We start from the raw sequence: 25,386 nt of genomic DNA on the forward strand, positions 1-25,386 counted from the left end.
TCATTCAACTCCGCAACTGAAAGTATGAAGAACCAAGAATGTTCATCTTTTGTAATGCAGCTTAAGAAAACACAACTGTTTGTGCATTTGTATTTATACTTTTAATTAATTTTATTATTCTTATGCTTGAGCAATCAATCAATCAATCAATCAATCGCAGACTGAAAGGCACTTTTGTATGTTTCTTCCCACTGTTTTCTGTGTTCTTCGTTCATGAGTCGAGAATCTCGTCTCATGTCTGAACAGTGAAGGCGTCAGACATGTTTTAAAAGCCGTTGTCGTTTATGGCAGAATGTCTCGAATCCAGGTTTTTAAACATCTCTGGCGGGTGTGCGTGTGTGTGTATGTGTGTGTGTGTGTGTGTGTGTGTGTGTGTGCGGGGTGGGGCATGAGTGTGTTGGGGAATAGAAGATGAATATACAGTAAATGTAATCTACTAAGGTACCAGGAGTCCCTCATCGTGTGTGTCATGGTGTCACTGTGTGTCTTCCCTGGGCCACAGCCGGATCAACAGTCACGTCTTTATCACGGTGTCCATGCAGGGTCATGAAAGGGGAGGAAAAGCTGTAGAACCTTGTTTTTATTGAAGGTAACAGTGAAACTGTTACTTGTTGATTTCATGATTATTAAAAGATGTTTTCTTTCCCTTCAACTCGTTGCTGTTTTCTTGTGTTATGCAGAGTGACTCCCAACCGGTGACAGAGTCACAATCATGTTTTCAGTGCATATTTTCTTGATAGAAGTGGCCGTGAGACAACAGCCGTCCTCCAGCTTCCTCCTCGCTAAGCGACTCTGAGCATCAACACTCGTCACTTCCTCCATCTACACTTCTCCTGATCGTCCCTGCGGGGGCACTACATCCCCGGCAGACGAGACGCTGACTTCATCAAGCTTTCGGCGTTCTACTGCCAAGTAGTCATCGCGAACACTTGTGAAATAAACATGAGTTCATAAAATGTCCATAAAAATGATTGTCATGAGCATCAAACAGTTGAGTGTGTGTGTGTGTGTGTGTGTTCTTGTACTTGCTACATAGTGAGGACTACAATACATATTCAACCAACAGAGTGAGGACATTTTAGCCGGTCCTCACATCTTCGAAGGGCTGTTTGAAGGTCAAGACTTAGTTTTAGGGTCAAGGTTAGAATCAGGTTCAGGTTAGGTTTAGGGTCAAGTTTAGGGTCAGGGAGTCAGTGGAGAGGGTTGGGGGGAGGGGCTAGGGAAAGAATTATGTCAATGAAAGTCCTCACAAAGATGTGAGTACAAGGATGTGTGTGTGTGAGGTGCTACACATCAGTACTCTCTCTGTCTGCAGTACTTCCAGCCTCCCACCGGCTACGGGAGTGCAGGTTGTGTTCGGGGGCCTTCACCTGATCCATAGGGATGCGGTATGCAGCCAAAGTGCCGCTCAGCAACAGCATCAGTGTGAATGTCAGAGTAGCAGCCCAACTGCATGCTGGGAGACCCACCTGAGGAGAGAGTCAGACATAAGCAGTTGCTGCCAACGACGTCATCTTTGCTAGAACTCAGTCTTTGTATCAGCAGCAGGACTGAAAGTTGAGGCTGACACGTTTCAGTTTTGGCCTTTAATTTGTTGGGGTAACGGGACTCAGGGAAAACACACCTGACAGGTGTTCTGAGTTTGTCCTGAGACGTAAAGTGAACTCCAACAAGAGACTTTTCCTGATACGCACCCTTCAGATTCACTACACCCTGAAACAGTTGATCAGGCTAAACGGAGTCAGAGGAGTGTGCACTCACGGTTGCCAGCAGATTGCTCAGAGCGATGTCAGCGTACGCGGCCAGGAAGGCTGCAAGCAGAAGACAAGAGACTCAGACAAATATATCCTCAACACGTGGCTGCTGACGTACATGGGAGCGCCGCCTCGGCACTGTGGATGGTGTTTCTCTGATGAGAACAGATAATCTGCTCTAATTTCTAAAGTTCTCCAGCTGCAGCAGCAGACCAAGTCTCTGTCAAAGGATACAAATCAGTTCAGAGGGGGAGGGGAAGCGGCGAAGAAGCGACCACGCCGATCAATCGGGGCCACGCACGCTGCCAGCAGGTTCCACTTAATGCCAGACGCCTTCGGGGAGACGTGGGGTTCAATGATATTTGTGCATTTCTACCCAAATGCCTTCACATCTAAACGCAGAGGCGTGATTCAGCACCTGAGGATGATTCAGCAGATGCAGGGAGGGACCAGTGACTCAGGCTTGAGCTCAAAACGTCCAAGAAATTTATGAGACCATCAGCGACCCATAAAAGCTCCAGCGCCCGAGAGGGAGAGTTGGACTGCTCGCTTTTGTGCCTTTGACTTTTGGATGTTTCTGTGGTTTCAAGCTCCAAAGTTAAGTGAACTTTAATGAAACCCCAGGGAGTTTTTGGTATTTACATAAAATCAATCACTCTAATTAAGTTGAACACTTCCTGCTACAACATCAGCTCAGGCTGCACGGCGGGACGGACACGAGGTGCTGAAGGTGTTGCACTGTGGCCACTTGGAGATGTGATATATGTTAACAATAATAATAATAATAATGATATTGCTTTGGTATTTGTTCATGTCCTTGTGCCGACACGCGTTTCATCGCACTGCCCTCTAGTGGCAGACAACAGCAACAACAACAATACAGACGAATTCTTGGAAAATAAAACCAGTTTACTGTCTCGTCTCTCCAAAAATCATTAAGATTTTGTTGATGACAAAGTATGAGACAGTTAAGTGAACATAATACACGCATTTGACTGATTTTATCTTGAAGTTTAGAAGTTTTCAAAACAGAGGTTTCAAATTATTCCTCAACGCTCCCTTTCCGAAAAAAGAGATTTCTTTTACAAATGAGTTGAAAGCAGTTGACACAACGAAGCCTGCTGGGAGACGGATGAGACGAGACAGGAGTGTTGCTGGCCAAACACACACACACACAAGCCTATAAATGCTCTTCATGAGTCTTTATGAAATGTGTTACATCATAACTGTGTCACAAGGAACAACAGACAGTGCATACGTGTGTAAGTGTGTGTGTGTGTGTGTGTGTGCGCAAGTGTGAGTGTCCTACCGCTGGCAATGGCAAACAGGTGCGTCCTCCAGCTGAAGGTGAAGAAGAGTCCTCCTACAGCCATGCAGCCCAGAGCTCCATTAAACCCCAACTGACCAGAGTAGAGAGAAGCATGACGCACCGCCATGGACAGACCTGCGCACACGCACACACACACACACACACACACACACACACACACACACACACACACACACACACACACACACAGAAAGATCCTGAATGTAAAATACTAAAATCATCCATGTGAGGGCGCCAGCCACTGTTGGATGTTTCCTGTCAGGAGCAAATGTCCAGACATCTTAGATTCCTTCGATGCAGGAATGAAAGGCTCAGCAGGAACCTGATCAGGTACGGAGCTCACAACCCAGCTGAACGCCATCAAGAGGAATTCATGAAGCAGCTGCTGGTGTGCATCTGCACTGTGTGTTCAAGGTAATCACATGATGCTGCTGCTGGGCCTGTCAGCTCCAGAGTGCTTCCAGAGCCGTTAGCGCTCAAGTGTGACGTGAGTGTCTGGACCTCCATGGAGTCCTCTGACACGCCCCTCATCAAGCTCACGCCTTCCACATCAACGTAAAGCTGAGGTCCTTCACTCAGCCTGTGAGGTGCTGCTGCAGACTTCTGCTGTCACTCCTGAGGCTCACCTGTGACTCACATCAACAGGTGAGTCTCAGCGGGCTGCGGGTCGTCCTTAGCAGCAGCTCTCAAGAGTGAAGACAACAGAAACAGAACATCAGACTGTGGCAGCACCAGACGCTCAGATCAAAGCAGCTGGAGGTGGAAGCAACGCTGGAGGCGTGGCTTGGAGAGGTGGAGCAGGTTTAGTGGCGCTGCACAAAGCGCAAGTATATATGCTGAGTGTGTGTATATCAGGGGTGTAACCATTGATCTATGGATCGATTTCTATTCCTACGATTCAACTACATCAAAAGATTGGCCTTCCGAACGACAGATTAAGAATCATTTTAAATGGTCACAGAATCGATGAAATCGTTACTGTGGCGATTGTGTGTTTTTGGCGCTTTTAGACCCGTTAAACGTCACTCGACTGAGTCTGCCTGTCTGTGACGTCAGTGGTACGCGCCGGCAGAAGCACGGATCTCAGCAACAACACAGCATGGCAGGTGGCAGAGGAGAGAGAGAAATTTTCCAGCCATCATTTATGGAAACACTTTGGCTTTTATAAAGACGGAGGAGTTTACATGAGTTGGTCGCTGTTTGTAGAATACGTACATGAAAGAAAAAAACAACGGCAACACGACTCATCTGTTCAACCACCTACTGAGGCGCCATGGGATTTCACTGGACCAGGACCGTCCAGGTACCTCCTCCAGGGTTACCGCTGCTGCAGCAGAGCGAGGTAACGCAGCTCTGCAGGAAGCTCGAGTGTCGCTAGCATGTTTACGAAGGAACTCGGCCAGAACTCAGCTCAGGCAAAAGAAATTACCCTCAGAATCCAAATATCCATGACTTTAAACCTGATTCCCCAACAACACACAGCAGAGATCTGTGAAACTTGGCCTGAACTGTCCAGGATCCAGGTTTTTATGTCACAGTCACAACAGTTGAAGTTTTGGCAAAAGTTACTGAAGGGTTAGGATCGAATCGTTCTCAATGAATTAAAACCGTCCTTGAATCGAATCGGCAACAATGAATCGTGACTCAAATCAAATCGTTGTTAAAATGAACCATTACATCCCTAGTGTATGTATATATACACACGTGTGTGTGTATATATACATATATGAATATACATGTGTATATGTGTGTATAAAAATATGTGTATATATATATGTAAATTTACATATATATATATGTAAATTTACATATATATATGTAAATTTACATATATATATAAATATATACATACATATATATATAAATATATAAATACATATATATAAATATATAAATACATACATATATATAAATACATACACACACATATATATATATATATAAAAATAAATATACGTGTATATACACACACACACACACACACACACACACACACACACACACACACACATTAAAGGCACAGTACAGAGAACTTTTACACAGACAACCATGTTAATAAGGGACTTGGTGCACAGGGTTGATGATACCAGCTCACATTCTCATCTAATGACTGAACCTGAGTCCGTCTGCAGTCTCAGCAGGAGGGACAATGCAGCCTGAGGTCTCCTTGAGGGACAGGAACCAGACTGAGGACCCACCCGTAATTCAGGACAGCGCGCGACAGTAGGAAGTGAGGCTAGAGTCCGCAGGAAATGAACGAAAGTCTTAATGTGTGTGTGTGTGTGTGTGGGAGAGGGAGAGAGGGGGGAGTGAGAGAGGGGGGATTGAGAAAGAGAGGGAGAGAGAAAGAGAGGGAGAGAGGGGGGGGAGTGAGAGAGAGGGGGGAGTGAGAGAGAGGGGGGAGTGAGAGAGTCCTGCAGCCCCACCCAGCTGATCCTCCTGCTGCGCTCTCGCCAGGCAGTTTCTCTTGTTCATACACGCTTGTGTGGGAGCTTGTATGAGACATCATGTACTGTTACTCTCTTCAGTTGGAGTAATATTATAATAGTACCTGAACACTGTCGGACTGTGTGACAGAGAGAACAGCCAGGTCTCAAAGTATTCACACACAGCGGTTGCATGTTTGCGTTGTCATCTCTGCTGCGCTGCAGTTCTGGTTCTCAAACCAGCAGGCTGAAAAACACAGTAGTACTCAATAAACAAAGTGACAGCAGTACAAATACTAGCTCCTGCACTGAGGGGCAGCTTAACTGCCTGGTCCTGAGGCGGGACCGCCACGTGCCCCCCCACTCATGTGGAGACTCTTTTCCTTATTTCACTTCACATCCACCATCTTCTCTTCTCCTGCCCTCCCACAATAATGGTGCCATTAATGGGTGTGTGGTTGGGAAGCTGCAGTGCATATGAAGATGTTTACTCTCTTTCTACCCTGCTGGTGTGTGCTTGTGTGTGTGTGTGTGTGTGTGTGTGTGTGCGCGTAGGTGTGTGTGTGTGCGCGCGCGCGTAGGTGTGTGCGTAAGTGTGTGTGTGCGCGTAGGTGTGTGTGTGTGTGCGCGCGCGTAGGTGTGTGCGTAAGTGTGTGTGTGTGCGCACGTAGGTGTGTGTGTGTCTGTGTGTGCGTGTGCGCACGTAGGTGTGTGTGTGTCTGTGTGTGCGTGTGTGCGCGCGTAGGTGTGTGTGTGTGTGCGCGCGTAGGTGTGTGCGTAAGTGTGTGTGTGCGCGCGTAGGTGTGTGTGTGTGTGTGTGCACTGTGAGGACATATTCACACAGTGGGCTTTTGAGGTTTTGCTGATGGACTATTTCCTCTGCACTTCCACGCCCTTCGGGGGAACGTGATGCAGATGAATGGTGGAACGTGAGCTCAGTAATAAATCACCAGCGTGAGCTTCGGTTTGTCGACCACTCAATCCTGCTGGCAACGCCGAACATTTTAATTCTGTCTTTTATCCTCTGACATTGGCATACTTCTAAGTACATGCCATGAAGGTGGAGCAAAAGCTGAAGGAGAACAACTTGAGGGAGGTCTGGGAGGGCGTCAAAACCATCACCGGCCACAAAGCCAGGACCAGCACGGAGGGGGGAGGGGTGGAGAGAGCAAATGACCTGAACAAGTTCTTCAACAGGTTCAGCCAGTCCACCTCACACCCCCCTCCAGTGCCCCCCTCCCCCTCAGCAGCCTCCTTCCTACTCCATAGCCCACCGCCCCCCCCCCCCACAGCAACAGAGCAGCCCCCCTCCACCCCTCCCTCCACCACCCCCCCTTCTCACAATCTCCACAACCCCCTCCTTGCTTCACAGCTGACCAGGTGAGAGGAGAACTGAGGAAGCTTCGGCCCTGAAAGGCAGCGGGACCAGACAGAGTGTGTCCCCGGCTCCTCAAGACCTGTGCTGCTGAACTGGGGGAGCCGCTACAACGGGTCTTCAACCTGAGTCTGCAGCTCGGGAAAGTGCCCACCCTATGGAAGACGTCATGCATCGTTCCAGTTCCTAAAAAGAACCGGCTCAGCGAGCTGAACGACTTCCGACCGGTGGCACTAACTTCACACCTGATGAAGACTCTGGAGCGGCTCTTCCTCAACCTCCTCAGGCCTCAGGTGCAGCATGCTGAGGACCCTCTACAGTTTGCCTACCGGGGGAAGGTCGGTGTGGAGGACGCCGTCCTCTACCTGCTACACCGAGCCCACTCGCATCTGGACAAGGGGAAAGGCACAGTGAGGATCCTCTTCCTGGATTTCTCAAGTGCCTTTAATACGATCCAGCCCCCTGCACTACAGGACAAGCTCCTACAAATGCCAGTGGACCCCGGCCTGATTGCTTGGGTCTCCAGTGACCACACCGACAGGCCACAGTTCGTCAGGCTGAAGGACATCACGTCTGACACTGTGGTCAGCAGCATCGGTGCTCCGCAGGGGACTGTACTGTCCCCTATCCTCTTCACCCTGTACACCGTGGACTTCTGCTACAACTCTGAACTGTGTCACATCCAGAAGTTCGCAGATGACACAGCCATCGTGGGGTGTATCAGGGACAATGAAGAGGAGGAGTACAGGTGCCTGGTGAGGAACTTTGTTGCCTGGTGCCACAACAACAGCCTGCACCTCAACACCTCCAAAACTAAGGAGCTGGTCATTGACTTTGGGAGGGACAGACCCAGACCTAGACCAGTTCTGATAGGAACGGAGGAGGTCGAGGTCGTACAGACCTATAAATATCTTGGGCTGTGGCTGGACAACAGGCTGGACTGGACGAGCAACACGAGGCAGCTGTACAAGAAGGCTCAGAGCAGGATGTACTTCCTGAGGAGGCTGAGAGCCTTCAACATCTGCAGGAGGCTCCTGTGGATGTTCTATCAGTCTGTGGTCTTCAGCGTCCTTTCCTACGCTGTGGTGTGCTGGGGGGCGAGTGTGACAAAGGCAGACCTCTCCAGGCTGGAGAAGCTGATCAGGCGGGCCAGCTCAGTGGTCGGGATGAATATGCATATTATTATTATTATTATTATTATTATTATAATAATTCTTGTTCCTAATGCTGCTATTATTATTATTATTATTATTATTATTATTATTATTATTATAACTATTGTTATATTTTTTATTGTATTATATCATCATCATTATTATTGTTATAATTATTATTGTTATAATAACAATTGAGAACAATTAATATTATGATTATTCCTGTCACTATGCACATAAACATAACCATCCAGGTACACACAGGCACACGCACATGTATATATGCATATATATATATATGCATACATATATACGCGCATATATACACGCATATATATGCGCATATATACATGCATACATATATACGCATATATATGCGCATATATATACGCGCATATATATACGCATATATACGCATATATAAACGCATATATACGCATATATAAACGCATATATATACGCATATATACGCATATACGTATGCGCATATATATGCGCATATATGCGCATATATATTATTATATATATTATATATACGCATATATATACACGCATATATATACATATATACATATATATACATATATACGCATATATATACACACGCATATATATACATATATACGCATATATATACACACGCATATATATACATATATACGCATATATATACACACGCATATATATACGCATATATATACACACGCATATATACATATATACGCATATATATACACACGCATATATATACATATATACGCATATATACACACGCATATATATACATATATACGCATATATATACATATATACGCATATATATACACGCATATATACATATATACGCATATATATACACGCATATATACATATATACGCACATATATACACGCATATATACATATATACGCATATATATACACGCATATATACATATATACGCATATATATACACGCATATATACATATATACGCATATATATCTATATATATGCATATATAGATATATGTGCATATATATCTATATATGTGCATATATATCTACACATATATGCATATATCTACATATATATGCATATATATCTACATATATATGCATATATCTACATATATATGCATATATATCTATATATACATATATATCTATATACATACATATATATGCATATATATCTATATATACATATATCTATATATATATGCATATATATCTATATATATGCATATATATCTATATATACATATATATCAATATATATGCATATATATCTATATATACATATATATCAATATATATGCATATATATCTATATATATACACATATATATCTATCTATATATATATACATGTATATACACATCTCTCTCTCTCTCTCTCTCTCTATATATATATATATATATATATACACATACACACACATCTATATATCTATATATAGTCTTTAGTTTTCTCTTCTTTGCTATTTTTAGTCTATTCTATGGTAACAGTGCTGTGAATGTATGTTGAGGAGAGTGCATTTTCCCTGGCGGAACATCCAGAAGGGATTAATAAACTAGTCTGTCTGTCTGTCTGCTATGCTACTACCTGCAAGACTACAACCACTATGTATCATATTATACATAAATATGGCACTTATTTCTAATCATTCATGTATCAAATGTCTTAAACAAATCTTTACAAGACCAAAGTCCAGATGTGTCTGTTCGGGTGGAGACACACATCCAGGCAGTCATTGTTAACAGTCTGGTATTAATTATCGGAGGCGTCATTCAACCTCCCACACTGTCAGGGGGTGAACGGTGTCCTCCTCCTCCTCCCAGCTGCTCTTCCTCCTCCTCCCAGCTGCTCCTCCTCCTCCTCCCAGCTGCTCCTCCTCCTCCTCCTCCTCCTCCTCCCAGCTGCTCCTCCTCTTCTCCGGGGTCCCTGTGGCCCTGAGCCACTTATCGAGCTTGTTAGCATGTTAGCATGACCACACTGGCTTCTTAGCACTGATGAGAAAGTGCAGCTAGGCTGAGAGGAAAGCTGATGAATCTACAAATTAAACCTGATGATGGCGCTACATTCACAGAGGTGAAGGGTACGGGGGGGTCATGATCTGCTCGTCCCTGAGGGATTTAGCTAAAAGCCCACGGTTTGGTTTGGTCGTCGATGAGGATTTCACTGCTGCTCCTCTGAAGGCCTCGTCTGACTCAGAGATCCCACTCAAGGTTGTGAGCGCTGGAAACATTTATCCGTTTTTGCTCTCTTGTTTTGTTGTATTGTATTTGCCTGGAGCTGCACACTCTGATATCTGGTCGTTTCAGTTGCGGGCCGTTTCCTGTGGCGAGGCAGGACATTTCTTTTGGTATTATTTCTGGAGTTACTTCCTCAGCAGCCATTCTGACGTGTCCTTGCAGGTTAGACGCGAGTGTAATTGATCTAATTCATTATTCATTCCAGTGAGCCACACTTCTAACTCATGGACCTCCAGCTAAATGGGACGGGGCCTTAATTCATGTATCAATGACTCCTGTGTTTACTCTGCAACGACAGCGTGTTTTACTGCCTGGACATGCAGGAGAGGTGAGCTCGCTTGCTCCTCTCTCTGCTGCCTGATGCTCTGGGATCATGTGACATTTCCATGTTCGTGAGCATCGTAAACACAAAGCAGCATAGTTCAGCGGCGCCCCCTGGCTGACTTCTCGAGCCACATCCCTTTGTCTCTGATCCATTTCTGAAGCCTTCATGCACATACAGCAGGAGGTCGGGGGACCCGGCCCACATTCAGCCCCTGAACTCCTCCCCCAGAAAGGGCGCACACTGGCACGGGGAACATTGTATCTGTTTCCTGTCTGAGTCGTGCTACAAGCTCCTACAACTCTCAGTGGTTTTGATCCAGAATGATCTCAGTGACAGGGGCTGATCGCTCACACTGGAGCTCCAGCACATCTGTCCCAGCTGCACCGCAGTGACAGCCAGGGTGGTGTCAGCAGCACGTATCAATCAATACCGATCAATACCAACGCTGTTCACGTGACAGCTGCTCACGTGACAGCTGTTCACGTGACAGCAGCACGCATCAATCAATATGTCAGGTTCACTATTCATCTGTTTTATTATCATTCCATTCAATGCTTTCTTTGTTCTTCTTCCTCTGACATGGATGATCCACCTGTTTTCATCAGCATGCTAACAGTTTGTCCCCAGCAGGTTCCCCAGGCCACTGGGGGCCGGTCCAGTGGTTAAAGTGGAGCCCAGTGTTCATCTAGACAGACCTGCTCAGTTCATCAGCTGCTACATCAGCTGACCACCAGCTGCTCCAAACAGCCCACTTCAGCTGGTGACCCACTTATCTACCGTCCTCTCTGGTGACCTCACTCTTTGAAAGCCCTGCTTCCCACTGAAAGGGGGAGGTTTGTCTACCAGGTATTTTATCCATACTTACTTGTGCATCTAGAATGCAGACAGAAGCAGCCACGTGTAGTTAGCTTGAAGCTAATGGCTACTCCAATATCCAAAAATGATCCCTTTACAAACTCTGGAGGAGCCTGTCAGGTCAAATCTGTCCTCTCTGTCAGTCATATCACAATAACTCCGAGAACTTAGATGAAAACAAACTCACTGCCACCTTGATGACTCAGCACTAAACAAAGGGGGTGACCAGCTGGAGCGTTCGGTGGAACGAACTCTTGCTTGTGCGCGTTCATGGAAGCGGCATCCCAAGTCAAAACATCTCATGGTGCGTCGCCACCCCTCTACCCTTCAACCCTTGCCTAACCTCAGGTTGACACCAACGTGGCTTGGCTTCGTCTGAACTCCAGCTAAAATCCCTCAGTGAGGAAGAGAAGCTCGCTGACGAAAAGGTGGAGGAGGAAAGATGAAGGCGGAGGAGGAACATAACAGCGCTAAAACCCCTATTTGCTGCCTTGTTCATTTAACTGTCGCACCCCAGCCGTTTCCTGTCGCCTCCCTTGCCCACGCACGCACACACACACACACTACATTCACATTGCTTTGATTTCAGCACAGCAGTGTGTGTATGTGTGTGTGTGCCTGCCAGCCACTGTTAGCAAGTGTCCATTGTTTTAGTGTGTGTGCAAACTCCCACCCCCTCTGTCTTCTACAGTGACTCATAGCTGCACACACACACACACACACACACACTGTATGAGAACATGGCGTTGTAGCAGCAGATGGAAGCAGGAGGCTGAAGCATCTCTCATCCTCACACTGCCTGAAAAGAGGCAGAGTGTAAAAGGCCGCCGCCGCTGGCCTGTGTGTTGGTTTATAAGCTATCAACAGCCGAGCTAATTGCCGTGTGTCCTCGGGAGCAGCCGGTGGGCCGCGGCGTTTACGGTTTCATGTTTTATACTCTGCTGCCGTTCTGTGTTGCTGCTGAAGGGACTCATAAACCTGCTGTAACCTTGTTGGAGCCGCCTGATTCAACATTTGCTGCACAGGGATGAAGTCACGTGTTGGGCTGCTGCCAGAGGAGGTTTTATTACCAATGATACTGCAATATTCTGTTGGCAAAAGTAGGAATGAGTACTGCAGTACACTGTCACCATGGCGATATAAAAATGATATTGATGATGTCAATTACATCGTTTGGAACACGTCATGAAGCTTGACGCACGTTATAGAGCCGTTTCAATAATGAATAATGAATGTAATATGAGCACCACATACATCTCACATTCAATCAGCTCGCTTCATCCCCCCGCCCCCCCCCCCCCGGATCCAGGACCAGGTCAGGTACCAGGTCTCTGACCTCACAGAAGCTCAGATTAAACAACACGGAGAAATGAAACACTTAATCCAGGGCTGCGATATCAGCTTGACTGGTCAGGGTAGTTTACTGTACTGTAATAGTACACAATGAAGTATATGAAATACCACGATGAGTATTTCAACAGCATTCTGTATAATCACGCTGTGTGATAATTCTCCGCTGCCCAGCAGCTTTCAAGTTGGGGAATCGATTACATCATTTGTTTTGACCAATTTTGCCTGGTGTGAAATGTCTTTATCTCTCTCACACACACATGCGCGCGCGTGCGCGCACACACACACACACACACACACACACACACACACACACACACACACACACCATATTTCCTAACTGGATGTATGTCAAGTATCTTATCTCTACGATCTTCAATAAAACAGGATAATATTTCCATCTAACACCCACAGACACTCACCAGCCAACGTTCCAACAGCTGAGCCCAGCAGGGCGTGGACGGCCAGCAGGGGGGAGTAGAGAAGAACGGCCCCCAGGATGAGGAGTGAGGGTCCCAGGGACCCACAGGCAAAGATCTGACCCACACCAAGGGGGATGCCACACAGCACCTGGGTGGGACAGAGCAGCCACAGCAGGGCTGTGAGGAGCAGGCTCATGTAGGACACCACCACATCCGCATGTTTAAAAAAAAACTACAAATATGGCTGAATGTGAGAAATCTATCCAGTGGCTCCTTTACCAGTTAAAATCTGCCATTCTTCCCTCACCCAGACACTGCATTCCCAGCAGAGAAGTGAAGCGTTTCCATGGCAACAGGATGGGTGCACCAGGTGATACTGACAGGTCAGTAAATGCTATTTGATCGTGTGACGCGCCTCTTTGTGCTGTACCAGTGTGTGTGTGTGTGTGTGTGTGTGTTTGTGTGTGTGTGAGTGTTGCTGGTGATCAACAGCGTGGCACAGTAGTGCAGCCGGAGCGCCGTCCTCAGCAGAAAGCAGGCGTGAGACGTTTAATATAAATAGGATTGACGACATCGGCATCTCCGGAGAGAACCGGTGGAAAGATGAGAGAGGAGGAGAGAACAAAAGGAGCAGGGGAAGGAAAGAACAAGCCACGACCAAAGAGGGAGGAGGACAGACGGAGGAGAGGAAATTCCATCCATGGCTTTGTTGTTTCATCCTTGAAATCTTTTTTTACATTTTAGATTTTATTTTAATCTCAACTTCAGAAAGAAAGCAGAGGATCAGGGGTAATTGAAAAAGGGATTTGCAGGTCAGAGAGAACCGGATGGAGGCTGAAGAGCTAGAGAGACTGATTTAGAGGATTCAAAGCTGTCAAGTCATCAACCAAAGAGAATTTATGAAATGAGAGCAGCTGTGTCGATAGGCGGGGAGTGGAGGAGGGAGTGAAGGGAACCTCTTCAAGACAGGGAAGACGGAGAGGGAACCAACCAGAGCCACCAGGGACCAACTCTTCTCTGGACTGTAAATGTGACCCTGGACTTCGGCGTCTGACCAACGCCACACTGTTTGTGTTCTGCTGCTGCAGTGGTTGGTCACATCAAGGTTGCCAGTTCGAGTCTGCCTGCCGTCTGGGGCTCTCTGTTGGGGAGGGGTTCCCCCAGAGTGTGGGTGGGTTCTCGCTCGCTGCTCATGTTTCCCCTCACAGAACAAACAGTGTTAAAGTGTCAGGCCTGTGATTGATAGCGACCTGTCCAGGTTGAACCCCGCCTCCCGGCCGCTGCTGGTGGCTCCACACCCCTGCAACCTTGTACAGGATCAGCTGTATACATGATGGATGGACGGGGGGACACGGGGGGGGGGGGGCTGACTCTGAGTTAGCTTTTAAAACAACAAACACCTTAAACATTTCTTTCAGATGTTAGCAGCAACCTGAGCTTGTGATGATCATCCAGGAATGTTAGTTTACTCTTAAAGCAACAGTCATGCAGCTGATCAAGAGTATCGATCCACTGATTGTACAATTAGCTCAACTACTCGCTGCCTCGTCAGCTGGACCTGCGTGAGCACAGGGCCGAGGTCTTCAGGTCTCGGCTTGCCTCTCTAAGTCCACACCTGGACAAAATAGCGCTCGGGCTTCTTCTCTGGGATCACATTCAAGCTCTTCGACGTTCCAATCAAACGGTTTGGACTGAGCGCCATCGATGACTGTTGCTAAGTAACCAGTGAGTCATAGCTGGCAGATCTCATGCATATTGTGCTTCGATCGCTTCTCTCCGGAGACGTGGCTGCTGCATCGAGGATAACTGGCCTCAGATCAGCTTTCTAGTGTTTCCCTTTGAGGCCGGCGGTGATGTGCATCTGCTGTCCTGATCACATGACTCGATGAGCTGCCGCTGTTTGAATATCCCTGCAAATGTCACTCTGACAGATGCTGTCATGGCTGCCAAACGCGGATGAGGACAAATGCTAACTGAGCCTTGAGTTCGCGTTCCTTCCTGTCTGAGGATAAAAGAACTAACAAAGTTGTCCAGGAAATACTCCTTCTCAGCTGGGCCGAGACCGTATGGGACCCAGGGTGAGACAGGGACAGCCCTTATGTGCTCTGTCTTCAGCTCAGCTGAAATCAAACGGGACAACAATGAATCAAACATGGCTGCATACCTTTAGGGCGCTCAGCTCAGTGCCGTTGGGCTCCGGCATCCCCGGCGCCGTAGCCAGGTGGTGAGGGAAGTACGGGTTATCTGGGCCGGTGCAGAGGAGGAAGAGGGCAATGGTGATGTTGAAGGGAAACACAGCGACCGGCAAGTCCCAGCGGTCCAAGACTCGCGAGAGACCACTGAAGAGGAGGACACTGGGGGGGGGGGGGGGGGTTACTTAGAGGAGGACAGAACTGCAAAAGTACACAAAACTAAAATGTGAATGTGATGTCTTGGGTCTAAAATCAGGGCTCAGCCATCAATCAGGTGCTCATAAAAATGACAAGTGCAATCCAGTGATTTCAAACTAAAATGTGTGTGTGTGTGTGTGTGTCTCACCATGTTGCTGAGCCCAAGCACACAGGCAGCAGCAGCCACCAGTACCAGTCTCCAGCTGAGCTAAACACTCCCATCAGCAGAGACACCAACATGCCGTTAAAACCATGGAGACCTCTTGACACCTCAGCACTGCGCGCGCACACACACACACACACACACACACACACACACACACACACACACACACACACACACACACACCAAATCACAAAAAGTTTTGTTTCAATCACACATTAGCTTGGAATCATCACCCAAAGCAACTCTCAATTATTCCGAACGCCAGACAGAAGAACATGAGGAGGCGCAGTTCAACCAGGATTCCTTTTTCACACTGGGTTGTGAGCTTGGACTGAACGCTGAGGCGGGCGCCACGGTGAGACGAGCGAGTGGAAGCGGCGCCATCAGTCATGCTGCTGATGTTCTCATGAATTTTAAGCAGATCCTCCATCAGCTTGAGTCCCAGGGTGAGTTAATTCAAGGCTTCACAGCTTACAAGCGCCAAACAGATTATGAATGAGGGTTCGATTATTCAGGAGGGACATTTCTGTGTAAAAATAAAATCTTTTATCAGCCCCCCCCCCCCCACACACACACACACACACACCTGTCCTGTCCTATGATTACAGCTGTTAGCGTGGAGGCCAGAGCACCCAGAGTTCCCAGCAGGCCCTGCCAGGGGGAGGCCCAGAACAGCGCAGCCAGGATGAGAGCACCACTCAGTGGGTTGTTGGCTAGAATCACCCTGGCCACCCCCCTCAGGCCCCAGACGGTCAGCTGCAGCACAAACCACTTCTCTGGGGGGGGGGGACACAGAAAACAAGGTCCAAAATCAAGAGTGAGACCCTGCAATGCTGGAATTCGGCTCTCAACTCAATTTCTTGGTCGAGGTTTTATACTGACGAGCTTTTATCTGTGCGTCATATCGCCAGGAGTCACGTGACGAGGAGACGCTCTCCAACGAATTCTTACAAATCCAAAGGTTTAAGCTCAGAGCGTCACTACACCACAGATAAAATGCTACCAGTGAATTATGGGAGATTTCTACCCTGCATGTACTTATCCACATGCACCATGTCCCCGGTGCACAGCAGCAGGCAGCTCCACGCACGCCGGCCCCAGCTGCCATGTTTCCAGGTGCGGCCCTCCACCTCTGCTTTGGTGTCCATCCACATCCCTGCAGCTGACAGAGCAAACGGATCTAATTTTGATGTGGCGGTGATGCTCGGAACCTGTGACGTTCTCCTACTCTTGCGTTTGTTCCTCTTCCTCCTGATTCATCCCTTCGCCTCTTCCCCTCTGATGAGGTGTCAGGATGACTTATAAACCTGCCGAATGTATTCACTCTGCTGTCGGCTGAACAAGCCGGCGAAGAGCAAAGTCCAGCCCCACGAGGATGGGTCAAGAGGAGCGGTCCTCCCTCCGACTGGAGCTCTACATTCCACAATCACCATGCTCCCCTGTCCTCTCTGTCCTGCGAAGGCCCACTGAGACATCTCGTCACCTATTGTTTGTCCTTTTAAGCTACTCATCCACTTTTTATTGCAGCACAGGCTCAATGTTTGTCTTTCCTGCATTTGTGAAGCCATTAGCAGGCATCGTGTTATCTTCAGTTGATCCAAAAGGTGTAATATATAACCCAGATAGCCAGAGAGAAAACACCGGTGTTGACTCAAGCTTCTTCACTTCACTAAACTTTTGGTGAGGTTTGTTTTAGAGAATCTTTGCTGTCCCCGAAGGACAGCTGAGTCTACTGGGCCGGGCCTTCCCTCGCTAACTCACTAGCAGGAGTCGGGCTCGCAACTGAGGTTTTCCCTCCTTCATTACGTTTTTGTGACACCAGAATGCAGAAAAAAACAGCCACGTATATTTAGCTTGAAGCTAATGGAGACTGACGGCTAACGACAGCTCAACTGTCCACAAACATCTGTTACCGAACTCTTCGTAAGCCAGACACGCGACGCACAAACACTAAACTAACCGAAACAAACGACAGTCCTGCCAGTTGGGCGCCAGTTTGACAGAAGAAGTGTTCTAGTTAGCGTGATCAAACGCCGTCAAGCTCAATACACATGGCTGGCACCTTCCTGCATTCTGGAGGCATGATCTTTGTGAGCTCAAGACTCCAATTAGTGAGCACTTGAAAAGTGAAATGCTAAAACTTTCTGGGCCAAGAGTGACTTCAAGACCACTTTGGTAGGGAAAAAATACTTTCTGATGACATCGGCTGTGTTCCTGCTTTGATTTCCACCTGTATGACAGAGAGATCCTGTCTTTTGACAGGTGTGAACATAATGGTTAGGCATTTGCGTGCACCTGCGTGAGCGCGTGCAGCCATTTTCACATCAAAAGAGCAGGAAGTGAAGGCGAGAAGTGCGCGTCAGATACCATCAGCACCTCTTTCACTGTCGGAGGAGCGCAGATTCAAAAACCTTGTTTTTGCTGGGGAAAATTGCTCTGCCATTCAGGAAGAGCCCTTCTCCTCCTCTTCCTCTCCGTGGCTCGCTCTATCCATCTCATATTTATCTCAATAAATGCGTCTGTGCTTCGGGGCTCTAGCTGTCAATCACATGCTGGGAAGCGAGGACGGAGCTACAGATAAACACACCCCAGCGCCAGCGACTCTCATAAGACGAAGACACGCAGGTGAGCGCCGACAACTGAGAGTTTGACCTCGGGATGCGTTTGCTCTTTACGCACACAGTTGCACATATTTTCCCCTTAAGGACCTCGGTCGTACTGCTTCAGCCACTTTCATCACTCCTATTAAATATTCATGAGTGTGGTGCTTCCATCCACAGGCTGAAGGTCGGGGAGCACAGCTGTCCTGGGTGGAGCCACCCAGCAGTCACCTGTCTGCATTAATGTGTGACTGCTGGGCTGTGTCGTAAATGAATAGTGAGCCTAGACTGAAATCCGCTCAGATGTCAATCCAACGGTGCAACACTCACCGGGCCTGTGTTTGTAAAGCACTCAACATGTTTCAAGAAGACACACATCCATTAACCCTCTGGAGTCCGACTGGTCAGACTGGTTCAGACTGGTATCTATCACTAAAACAACAGAGCAGCATTTTACACCTCAGCAGTACTGTGTCTTGCATTCTTGCTGAGAGTGTGAACAGTGATGCAGTAAGGAAGCTGCAGCTAGTTAGCTTAGCAGTCACAGCTGGCAGCCACCTGCTTGCGGCCTTTATGCTAAGCTAGCTGGTTACTGACTGAAGCTACCTGCATTTACTGTCATGGGCTGTAAGCCAGAATCAGCAGCGGTGATACACTGAGGAATGAAACTCACCTCCCACTGCTGCCACGTCAGACTGCTGTTGGACAGCAACACTGAAGTGCAGCAGCAACACTGCCCGGCTGCTCGAATTCAAGACCTGAGGAAGGTGACCCAGATGTTCCTCTCCTCGTCCTGGGGGACCTCCAGTTTGCTCCGAGGACAGATGAGCTAAAAACACTCCGGCATGTCCGGGGTCTACCGTGAGGGCGAGATGGAGGCAGCACCAGGAGACATCCTCATGGCCTGGGCCTCCTCAGCTGACTCTCACTCCTTTCCTCCCAGACTCTCCTCCTCCTTCACCTCAGCTGAACTCGGCAGCGCCTCTACGACTCCCACTTCATCTTATTGTTACTCTCGAGTGCAAACCTGCCTGAGACTCACTTCCAACCTGACGGGAGAAATCCACCATTTGCCACCGGAGAATCGTGACCTCTGACTTGAAGGTGCTTATAACAGACCACCTCAGTAAGACCCAGCAAGAGAACCGTATCAGCAGCAAGCAGCAGGGCACCGCGGCGCTACGCTGCGTCACGAGAGGAGGGCGCTTGACCTCCTGCTGAGGACATGAAGGCGGGTTTTGTCCAGGTTACACAGACACCAGACGGAATGAAGCTGCAGCACTTTGGTGTTATTCTGAACTTGAAAGGACACTAAACCCCGATAATTTTAGGGTTTCTTTGCTTAACCTGCGGCAGACTTAAGAGAGCCAGGAGCACTCCAGAGAAAGTGGGGCTCCGTCCACGGACACCCCCCCAGCAGCAGCGCATCTTGAGGCGGCTGAAAGACTCCAATCACCGCAGCAAATGAAGCTTGATAGCTTCCCAAATGAGATGGTGAATATTTGCAGCCCATCTGGACCGCGAGATGCAATTTTCACACTCTTCACCCTCGTGCTTAGTCTCAGTTTCCTCTCAAGTCAAAACTAAAGGCTTGATTGTCTCATAAAATGTTCTAACAGCTCCTTGTTGCACAAACATTGAATTATGAGGTCCCCACGGATTGGCTGTGAGTGTGAGGACATGAAACTCACAGTGACACCAGAGAGGACATCATCTCCAGAAGAGGGATTGGGGGGACGGGTGGGGGTGAGAGCAGGGGGAGAACAGCAGTCATTTCTCTTTGTTTCCATGGTGATGAGTACGTCTCTCATTGTTCTATTACTTAATCAGCATTCAATCAGCTTCCAGGGAAACTTCAACACCGCCCTGACTGGACCTGTCAAGCTGCAAAAAAACAAAACAGCAGTCACTGGGTCTTCAGGGCTTCCTTCCGACGGCTAACAGCTAACAGCTAGCCGCCACACTCAGGAGAACACTCACGCGTTCTGTAGAGAACAACATGGCTACGTGCACGCGCGACAGGTTCTCCATCCTCGCAGGGAAGCAACTGAGAGCAAACATGAGACGGAAGAGCAATGGCTGACAGATGGAAGGACTTTAGAACAACGGCAGGCCAGGGCTCCACTCATGCTACACTCATCCAGCCGGCCTCCTTCATGGACCAGCACACCTTCACTGCTGTCGGCTTTGGGTTCGGGCAGACTCAGTCGCTCCGCGGCGCCCCGCCCTCTGACGTCAGCCCACCCGCTCTCCGTCGTTCACTTACTCAGTTTTGGTCTCCGTGGTGGTTTGGCTTTTTCCCTTCAAAAAGTCTCCAAATTTAACGTCAACTCTCCCACGAGCGGAAACAAAGAGAGCTAATTAAACTTGAATCACCTGTTAAAGTTTATGGCATTGGCACTAAAGATAAAGTTTAGCGGACTGAATGTGATTCATGTTTTATTATCCAGAGTTCGGAATGTTCCTGACTTTTAAAAAGTACTGCTTCACACGAAGTGGTTTCTTTCCGTCCCGCTAACTTGTCCTTGAACGCCTCACCAGTCTGGCTGAGGTGAACTCACCAGCTCTCTTGAGGCAGCACGTTGTTCTGTTGGTCTTGTTGCTGCTCTCCCTCATTTACCTCCACCTGTGCTCGGACTACAGCGACCCAGCGTCGAGCAGCCGATCCACTCCACTGCCTTTTCCGTTTCTATCAGGACTCATTAAATTGGAAGGAATCCACATCTGCAGTTGGAGTTTAAACTTTTCTCCTTATCCATGTTTTATGCTGTTAAAAATATCCTGCTGTCCTCTGTGGCTGAAAGCCTTGATCCTAGAATAGCTCTCACTGAGTGTGTGTGTGTCAGCGGTTTGATCTCCGGCTCTGACAAACACACTTTTGGTTTTGTTTTTTTTGGTGAAATTTTGACAGTGACTTGGAGATGTTTTCCCCCAAGAGCACGTTTTAGATCCGCATTTTGCCTTCCTTGCTCTGAGCTGCAGCTCACATGTAAATCTGAATGGAAATAAAGAAATAGAAAGGGAACGCCTCCCTGTCGTCTCTTGCTGTGTTCATTCGTTTCTCGACTCAAACCCTCGGAGGGGACATGACTGCATCCTTCTTGTCCCGGAACGCAATTCCATGCTTTTCTTCCAGACTTCATTCTGGAAGTGAGAAGAGATAAAATTCTGATTGAGGAGGACGAACAACCGCTGCTCTCACTTTGCATTCCCAACAGTCAAATGTTGACATGCACTCACATCAACTGCAGAACTTCTTCTGAAATTTACTGCAGCCAATCTCCCTGTTCTGTTGTGTGCATTTGGTTCCACTGGGGAACTCAGTGTTGTTGTCTGTCTTGGACAGTCGTGTGAGTGAGATGGGCGGCGTTGAGTCAAGCCGGTCGATGATCTTCCTCCTTCCGCTCGGCGCCGGAGCAATTAACCAGCAAACGGCAGCAGCAGAAGACAAGAGATCATTACGGAGGCTAAGTGTGCGTTTGCAATCGTTTGTCTGCTGTCTGTCTGCATTTGTGCGCGCCGGCCTCCATCGGTGAACGTCTTTGACTGCGTCTCAGTTCAGTTGAGTCTGTTTGGCTTATCAAGCAGGTCGTTTGTGCTCTGAACCTTGACAGCACAAGATGGAAGGTTCTGTCCTTAATGAGCGTCAGTCAGCATCAAATGATGCTGTTCTGCCAGTCTAAATGTCAGCTGGATAAAGATCAAGAGCATCTTCCTCTGTGAGACATTAAATATGTACATTTGTACATGGAACCCTCCAGCAGCTGCTGAGGGATTTGGGTCCTGGTGAAGACCCTGCAGCAGGCCAACACGCCGGACGTGTGCAGCGGAGGAGACTCGTGCTTCCTCCAGGGTTCCCCTGTGTCCTCCATGCAGAATCAGCACTGTCTCTCATGCACAAGCTGTCAGGCTGCAGTCTCCCTCAGCTCAGCCCGTCTGCTCGGGTCACTGTTAGTTTGGCTCTGCACGACCCGCCACTGCCCCTCCACCAAGCCCACAGCTGCTGCTGACCCTTCCTAGTCCAGGTTGTCCAGGTTAAATCTGGTGAGCAGGATGTGGAGGAGGCTGGATTAGAGGAGTCAGGTGGGTCGGCGAGCCTGGAAATCACTGAGTGAGCAGCGTTCTGCTCCTTCCACTGATTTGCATTACATTTATTGACTACAATGGAAACACACACACACACACCAAAGTTTTCATTTTGTGTTCGTAATAAAAAAGTTGTAAACATATTTCTAGGTAACTTGGTTTCAGTCCAGACAACTTCAAACTTCCAGCGGTGAAAATGAAACGTTAACAACTTCTGTTTTCCTTTGAGAGGATTTCATGTTCATCTTGAAAAAGTGAGTCAACTCCAGCTCCTGTCCTCTTCAGGCCCACTGCTACATCTACAAGTCAGGTCAGGTTTGTTTGTGTGTCCCCAAACCCCAACCAAAGTTCTGTCCTGACTCTGTCCAAGTAGAGCAGGTCCAGCACCTCCCTCCTTCAATGAACCTCCACCCAACAATTCTCCATCAGCAAGCACATCCTGCAACAGCAGCCACCAGAACCTTCCTTTACCAGGCAGGAAGGTGGAGCAGATCCAGGATCAGTGGGGACAGAGAGAGAGCAGGAGAGCAGGACAGAGACAAAGACAGAGAATGGAGGAAGAAAGAGAGACAGAAGGAAAGAGAGGGACAGAGATAAAGAGGGAGAGAAAGGAGGAGAGACTGATGGACAGAGACAAAGACAGAGAATGGAGGAAGACAGAGAGACAGAAGGAAAGAGAGGGACAGAGATAAAGAGAGAGAGACAGGAGGAGAGACTGATGGACAGACGGGGACGTGAGCAGGTGGAGCTACGGGTGGCAGCTGGAGCCTCTTCAGGTCTGGAGCCTCCTCCAGCAGCACCAGGATCTGGGATGAGGGGAGAAGAAGAGGAGTTAGTAACACGTATGAGGACAGGAGGAGGAGAGAGAAGCCCAGTGCATCATGGGACTTCCTCCCATTTGTGACCTGCATGGACCTTCAGCTCTATGACACCTCTGAATGATGCCGAGCAGTGAAGGAGTGGAGTCAGATGGAGAAGGTGATGAGAAGAGACACGAGACTGCAGTGTGTGTGTGTGTGTGTGTGTGTGTGTGTGTGTGTGTGTGTGTGTGTGTGTGTGTGAGGCGGTGGACCTCTATTGACCACTGTGGATGGTCGGCAGCAAGCTGATGTGCTGAGGAAGACGAGATGTTCGATGGGAGAGACAGAGAAAGAGAGAGGGAGAGAGATGGAGGGAGAGAGAGGGAGGGACAAGTGCGGAGAAAGGAGAGCGAGATCAAAAAGGTTTCTCTCATCTGTTGCTCGGGGCTGTAAACATCTGTTAGCAGCATTCCACATCACACGCTCACACTCTCCTCCATCTACACACTCGTCTGATCCTCCTCTCCTCAGAGCGTCAGGCCACACCCCCCTCCAGGAGGAGGTGTGGCCTGACGCTGCGTTGTGAGACGACTTCAGGCAGCTCTGAGGTCAACTTCTGTCTGTCTCTGTCACACTCGTTTGGTCCCTGCAAGCAAAAGAAAAGCAATGACCCGATGAGACCCCTGGAGCGACCACTCGCTCTGCAGGGGGAAGAAAAACAGAAGAGCTTCATTCCTTTCCTCCTGACCGAGGCGCTGCAGGAGACACACAAATGTCTCTGTACAACGCACATGTGACAGTAAAAGACTTCTTCTTCTCTGGCAGGCCGTCCCCTCAGCCAGGCTGACATCATCCTCTGGCCTCTCCGCTGCAACGCCTCATCTTACCTCACTCACACTCTCTGCTGCCCTCCTTCCTTGGAACCACTAGCTCGCTGTTGCCATGGCGGCAAAGGTAAAATTGAGGCAACAGATTCAGGGACTTGGTTTCAAACTCGTGCGTGTGTGTGTGTGTGTGTGTGTGTGTGTGTGTGTGTGTGTGTATGTGTGTGGCAGTGTGTTTCACTCACACAACACACACGCCTCCGGCCTTCAGGTGCTTTCCAGATTTGAGAGGCTCCATCTGATGAACCAGATGGGATTTTGTTTGTCAATCTTGTTAGCAGGCATCTGTGGCCTCCATGCCGTTGCTATGGCAACCCCCGTAGGAATCCTTACGGTTGTGACTTGATTCGATTGGAGGCTGTGGTCCATTAACAACCACTCTGAAAGTGGGTCTGGTCTGGCACACTGGTGGGGAAAGTCAAACCAGAAAAAGATGGTTTTATCCTTTGACCTCTTTTACTGAACGTCTACTGATTAATGAGCTCCAACAACAACCTCACTCTGACAAGTCACAGCTGAGGTAACGAAGGACGTAGCCTCGCTAAACAGATGCACGTCCGTGTGAGTGAGGACAGACAAATTATTCATGAACTCATGACTTGGGAGGAGCAGACTCCACTCCACACATCCAATATATTTGATATAGGACCAGAAACAGCCTGCTGGAGTTTTTCCTTCCTGTGGCCACACGGGGAAGCCATGTTATGAATCATAGTCATATTTCCATGGCGGCATGGCTTGGAGGTAGAGTGGCCGTCCAGCAACCGAAGGGTCGCTGGTTTGATCCCTCTCTTTTGACCATGATGTTCTGACCCACTGGTAAACTCTGCTACTAAATGTCCTCTTCTGGTGAATTTCAATACTGAGGCCCGTCAAAGTTAGTCGAACCAGTCGGGGCCTCTGGTCAGTCAAGCCACAGCGCTCCGGCTGGTTCGTTGCCTTCTGCAGAAGGAGCTGAACAGCTCGGGTGAGGATTTCGCTACGCCAGAAAGCTCTCAAGTTGTGTGAGAACACGATTCACCTGAAGCACGTGAACCTCTGATACGTGATGGAACATTTCTCAGTGTCGAGTGTGACAACTAACAAGGCTCTTTGCTCCTGGATGGACAGACGATGGCTGCTCGTAAAATTACGTGTGAAAACTGAATGTAGTCGTTCCAACCAGACACGATGCTGTGGCGGTCCGGCCCGGATGGATGGTATATCCCGATGAAGCGTTTGCAGCCACGGCCAC

General features: G+C 48.3%; 1 protein-coding gene across 2 annotated transcripts; it reads right to left on the reverse strand.

Annotated features, from left to right (window-relative positions):
• Positions 1-27: 27 nt before the first annotated feature.
• LOC147238454 (urea transporter 1) lies at positions 28-20,163 on the reverse strand. 2 transcript variants are annotated; one of them, XM_086196913.1, is made up of 9 exons: positions 19,056-20,163; positions 16,810-16,944; positions 16,369-16,558; positions 15,765-15,893; positions 15,391-15,580; positions 13,227-13,374; positions 3,064-3,198; positions 1,762-1,811; positions 28-1,469 (listed from the first exon to the last, which is right to left on the reverse strand). In XM_086196913.1, the coding sequence occupies exons 2-9, from the start codon at positions 16,934-16,936 to the stop codon at positions 1,287-1,289; spliced, it is 1,152 nt and encodes a 383-aa protein (XP_086053039.1). In that variant the 5' UTR covers positions 16,937-16,944; positions 19,056-20,163; the 3' UTR covers positions 28-1,286. The 2 variants fall into 2 exon arrangements, with proteins under 2 accessions (XP_086053039.1, XP_086053040.1); XM_086196914.1 differs by lacking the exon at positions 19,056-20,163 and having other exon boundaries at positions 16,810-18,181.
• Positions 20,164-25,386: the final 5,223 nt, after the last annotated feature.

Source organism: Aulostomus chinensis, chromosome 24 (genome assembly GCF_037954235.1).
Source record: "Aulostomus chinensis isolate RoL2024-O1b breed Wild chromosome 24, RoL_Achi_v1.0, whole genome shotgun sequence".
In the NCBI taxonomy this organism is placed as follows: Eukaryota; Metazoa; Chordata; class Actinopteri; order Syngnathiformes; family Aulostomidae; genus Aulostomus; species Aulostomus chinensis.

Excerpts from the sequence above, each read along its gene's own strand:
- LOC147238454 (XM_086196913.1), bottom strand. The coding sequence starts at position 16,936 with ATGTGGATGGACACCAAAGCAGAGGTGGAGGGCCGCACCTGGAAACAT. Across the intron at positions 15,894-16,368 it reads GTAATCATAGGACAGGACAG|TGCTGAGGTGTCAAGAGGTC; the intron begins GTGTGTGTGTGT and ends GTGCGCGCGCAG. Across the intron at positions 15,581-15,764 it reads TGCTTGGGCTCAGCAACATG|TGTCCTCCTCTTCAGTGGTC; the intron begins GTGAGACACACA and ends CCCCCCCCCCAG.